This window comes from Sinocyclocheilus grahami, unplaced genomic scaffold (assembly GCF_001515645.1).
Source record: "Sinocyclocheilus grahami isolate Dianchi unplaced genomic scaffold, SAMN03320097.WGS_v1.1 scaffold292.1, whole genome shotgun sequence".
In the NCBI taxonomy this organism is placed as follows: Eukaryota; Metazoa; Chordata; class Actinopteri; order Cypriniformes; family Cyprinidae; genus Sinocyclocheilus; species Sinocyclocheilus grahami.
Genome location: NW_015505471.1, coordinates 1,083,333 through 1,086,755, shown reverse-complemented (window position 1 = coordinate 1,086,755; position 3,423 = coordinate 1,083,333). Strand labels below are relative to the sequence as shown.

The following is a 3,423-nucleotide window of genomic DNA, read 5'->3' as shown; positions in this document are numbered from 1 at the left end:
AATGACGCTACAAAGTAACACACACCTTTGTTTACGTTTGTGTGTTGCTCTGCAACTACTTTGTAGCAACCACAACTGTTTCTGAGGAGCTACATTGTTTGGTGGAAGAATACTGTTTTTATTAATATCATTACACTTTATTTGCTCCGTTTTATTTTCTGTGAAACCTTACTACGTATATATAATAACCGTTTTATAAAAGCACCAAGCCCCGTGAAGCCGTCGTGCCTAACAACGCCCCTTAACTGTTATATTACTGCTTTATTTAATGGTTTTCGATAAGCATAATAAACCCTGTCCAGCCAGAATCCCTGTGTGTGACCTCTGACCTGTGAGGAGCCCTCCTGTCAGAGTCGATGTTGGCGGATGAAGATGAAGAAGAGGAGGAAGGCTGCTGAAGTGCTGAAAATCGATTCAAAGTGCTGGTACGACCAGAGTCCTGGGCTGTAAAACACATTAGAGTCACACCACGTCTGAATATGTGTGCATAATACATCAGACGTGTACAAACACTCACCGCTGTCGCTGGGTTTGGCTCCTGAGCCTCCGCTGCTGCCTTTGCCCCAACTGCCCCACGAGCCTTTACCTCCGGGGGCAAGAAGCTGATTATTGAAGTCCAAAGCGCCCGGCTGCACGACACACACACAAACAGCATTAGTGCTCAATGATTACAGTGAGTGTAAGTCAGAGAGTATCAAAAACTGGGGAGAAAATAAATAAAAACAAAACTATGTAGACATGTTAAATAAATAACATGAACAAAAACGACTAAACATGACAAAAACACAACAAAATTACTAATATTTTACAATTAAGATGAAAAACTGAATCAAAATACTAATAAAAACTACAATAGCAACTCAATCACACTAACATAACACTGCAGGGGGTTTGAGAGTAAACGAAAAGCTTAACATTTTCATTTAAAAATTTAAAATAAATTTTAAAAGTTTCATATTTAAAATAAAGAATGAAACACTAAAAATGATAAAAATCTAAATTAAAATTAATATATATTTGACCATTAACCGACATCAGAGAACATGCGAGTGTTATTAACTTATTGAAATAATTGAAATGATAAATTATAATAATTTTCTTAATTTTTTTAACAATCTTAAAAACTGTAACCTAAAGTAGTAATTTAAATATATCTAACTGAAACAAGGTCAGGTTGATGCACTAAAAACTGGAAATAAAAACTAAAACGTAAAAAAACAAAACAAAATTCAACCTAAACTTAGTGTTATTAAAAAGCAAAAAGTACTAAAAATGACCGAAGCACACAAAGACTTCAAAGAAAGAAATTAAACTAAAATTAAAATAAAAACAAAGTATAAAAATAAATGTTAATCATAGAAATAATACAACAATAACACTGACATTTATAAATTAATATTAATAATAGAGTAATTTGTGAGCCTGGAGCACAAAAGCAGTGTTAAGTCACTGGGGGATATTTGTAGCAATAGCCAACAATACATTGTATGGGTCAAAATTATTGATTTTTCTTTTATGCTAAAAATCATTAGGATATTAAGATCATGTTCCATGAAGATATTTTGTAAATGTCCTACCGTAAATATATCAAAACTTAATGTTTGATTAGTAATATGCATTGCTATGAACTTCATTTGGACAACTTTAAAGATGATTTTCTCAATATTTAGATTTTTTTGCACCCTCAGATTCCAGATTTTCATATTATTGCATCTCGGCCAAATATTGTCCGATCCTAACAAACCATACATCAATGGAGAGCTTATTTATTCAGCTTCAGATGATGCATACATCTCATTTTCACAAAATTGACCCTTATGACTGGTTTTGTGCTCCAGGGTCACATATTTAATATGAATATAACATTTCTTCCAGAGTTCTTACAGTAAATGTTACTGTCCATGGTACATTTCTATAACAGTTCTTTCTATAAACCTTCTTCTATAGTTGATTATTAATTGTTTAAGTGATTCAGGTGTGACTGATGGATGTACTGGAGGGGAATCAGACCTTGGTGATCTTGCTGAGGCGCGTCGGGTCGATGGGTCTGTTCTTGGTGGAAATGGGCACCGTGTTCCAGCCGTCATCAGGGGCCTGGTTGCCACGGGAACCGGGTGTGTGGGGGCCTCCACGGGGCCCCATCCCTCCTCCTCCTCCTCCTCCTCCAGCTCCTGCACTGCGGCTGTCCTTCTTGGACAGGAGCTGCTGCTGAACTTTGACCTGCTCTCGGTGCTCCTCCAGCTCTGCTTCCTTGTGGATCTGCTCGATGGTCTTCGGCCCCAGATCTCCTCGCCGCGGGACCCAGTTATTCTGAGGGACGCCGAGAGAACAAGAGCTCATTACTAGAGATGCACCGATCGATCACTCACAGAAAGTTATGCATACTGCGGTAGTAAAATTAGACATTTATAATATATGAGTTAGGTACAACCAAAATATTTCAACACGATTGCAATGTGCTTTTATACAATAGTAGTTCAATAAACAAGAAGTTAAAATTAAGCGACCATTTTAGACACAATATTGACTGTTTTTGCTCAATTTCACTGATGAGAATAGTTCCAATCAAAGCCACAGCAGAACTGTTTTGTGTCTCCGAGCAACACTGCGGTGTTTCGTTACTGAATGAATCCCCGTTTTTGAACAAATCAAATGAGTCAATGATTCAGTAACCCGTTCATAAAGACAGTGTTTTTGAACAAATCAAATGAGTCAATGATTCAGTAACCCATTCATATAGACAGTGTTTCTGAATGAATCAAATGAGTCAATGATTCAGTAACCCAGTCATAAAGACAGTGTTTATGAACGAATCAAACGAGTCAATGATTCAGTAACCGGTTCATAAAGACAGTGTTTTTGAACAAATCAAACGAGTCAATGATTCAGTAACCCGTTCATAAAGACAGTGTTTTGAACGAATCAAATGAGGAAAATGATTCAGTAACCCATTCATAAAAACAGTGTTTTTGAACGAATCAAACGAGTCAATGATTCAGTAACCCATTCATAAAGACAGTGTTTTTGAACGAATCAAATGAGTCAATGATTCAGTAACCCATTCATAAAGACAGTGTTTTTGAACGAATCAAATGAGTCAATGATTCAGTAACCCATTCATAAAGACAGTGTTTTTGAACAAATCAAACGAGTCAAAGATTCAGTAACCCATTCATAAAGACAGTGTTTTTGAACGAATCAAATGAGTCAAAGATTCAGTAACCCATTCATAAAGACAGTGTTTTTGAACGAATCAAATGAGTCTGATTCAGTAACCCGTTCATAAAGACAGTGTTTTTGAACGAATCAAACGAGTCAATGATAGTAACCCGTTCATAAAGACAGTGTTTTTGAACGAATCAAATGAGTCTGATTCAGTAACCCGTTCATAAAGACAGTGTTTTTGAACGAATCAAATGAGTC

The 3,423-nt window shown here is 36.3% G+C and overlaps 1 protein-coding gene across 1 annotated transcript in view; it reads right to left on the bottom strand.

Moving 5' to 3' along the window:
- LOC107600807 (eukaryotic translation initiation factor 4 gamma 1-like) overlaps window positions 1-3,423 on the bottom strand; it is a gene marked incomplete at its 3' end in the record, with an annotated part of 53,031 nt that overhangs the window by 22,991 nt on the left and 26,617 nt on the right. The window contains exons 15-17 of the mRNA XM_016292775.1: window positions 2,011-2,310; window positions 518-629; window positions 294-444 (exon numbers count right to left, since the gene is read on the bottom strand). Of these exons, the coding sequence (XP_016148261.1) occupies window positions 294-444; window positions 518-629; window positions 2,011-2,310 (563 nt within the window). The remainder of the gene's footprint in view (window positions 1-293; window positions 445-517; window positions 630-2,010; window positions 2,311-3,423) is intronic.